Source organism: Trypanosoma grayi, assembly GCF_000691245.1.
Source record: "Trypanosoma grayi strain ANR4 Tgr_1639_V1, whole genome shotgun sequence".
Taxonomy (NCBI): Eukaryota; Euglenozoa; class Kinetoplastea; order Trypanosomatida; family Trypanosomatidae; genus Trypanosoma; species Trypanosoma grayi.
Window position 1 is genome coordinate 1463 of NW_008827257.1, and position 1098 is coordinate 2560.

The 1098-nt window shown below is 50.2% G+C and overlaps 1 protein-coding gene across 1 annotated transcript; it reads right to left on the reverse strand.

The window, feature by feature from the left end:
* Window positions 1–506: 506 nt before the first annotated feature.
* On the reverse strand, window positions 507–815 carry DQ04_16391000 (hypothetical protein; the record flags this gene model as incomplete). The annotated part of the gene is made up of 1 exon (XM_009317458.1): window positions 507–815. The coding sequence occupies one exon, from the start codon at window positions 813–815 to the stop codon at window positions 507–509; it is 309 nt and encodes a 102-aa protein (XP_009315733.1).
* Between the last annotated feature and the right edge of the window lie 283 nt (window positions 816–1098).

Sequence of the window (1098 nt, forward strand, 5' to 3'; positions counted from 1 at the left end):
GAAGACTACGACTTCGATGACGACTTCATGTAGAGGCTTCTGTACATGTTGTTATGCCTCGTTGTTTGTTCTTTTTTTTTCTTTTTGGGTGGAATGGAACCCCGTCCAGTGACACGCGAAGAAGTACAGTGGTCGGGTGAGTAGAGGAATGCGGAGAACTGCTCCTCATTCGCCGCACCACCGCTGCTGCATCGCCGTCACGGCGCTCATGTGCCGTCGTTCCCCCTCCACCTCAGTCGCGGCGCTCCTGTGTGGTTGTATGCCCGCTTTGACAGGGACGCGTCGCCAGCGAAGTGGCGGGGCACATCTACCAGCAGTTAACTAAATACGCTACTATAAATGCGAAGGCGAACAGCCCGTCATCTAAGTGAAGAAATCAAGCGCGTGAAGGAGGAGTGCTCTCAGAGAGAAGGAGAGGGCAGAAATGGGGGAAAAAAGAGTCTCTAAGTGAAGGAACATCGTTAATGGTGAGAGAAACAGAGAGGAATGAACGCTGTGCTGCCACGTCATGTTTGGGAACGATGCTCGTCCGTATATGGTGGATGAACCTCCATGGGCGGGGCTGTTGCAACTCTGCAGTGATTCCACTTTGTCGCCATTGCTGATTCACACGATACAGATAGAAGTAAAAAGATCTTTACATGAAACACATTAGGGCCATGGGCTGTCGTGATGACGACAATAATGTGCATGATTTCATTGTAAAATGATGTCGACACCCCGTTGGTGCACAAGTAGATTGCCACTACCCTTTTTTTTCCGTTGGTGGCCGACCTGGCATGTCCTGCTGTCTCCTTGGCAGTGTACAGACGCATGGCAATGATAATTCCCCCAGATATTGAGTGATTCTTTGTGGGCCAACTTCCTATCTTCACGAATTCCGCTTGACTCTTTGCTTGTCGCCTCATGCTGGGCTTGGCCGCGCCTCTTTTACCCACCACCGGATGCAATACACGCACACATATACACATGCATCTGCAACAGGACTACGGAGATAACTCCCCTCCCTTAAAGCGTCGGTGTATGTGGGCTTTATTGTGTTCTGTGGAATTATGGGCTTATCCTCTAATCCATTCTTTCCTTGGCGAACTTGGACAG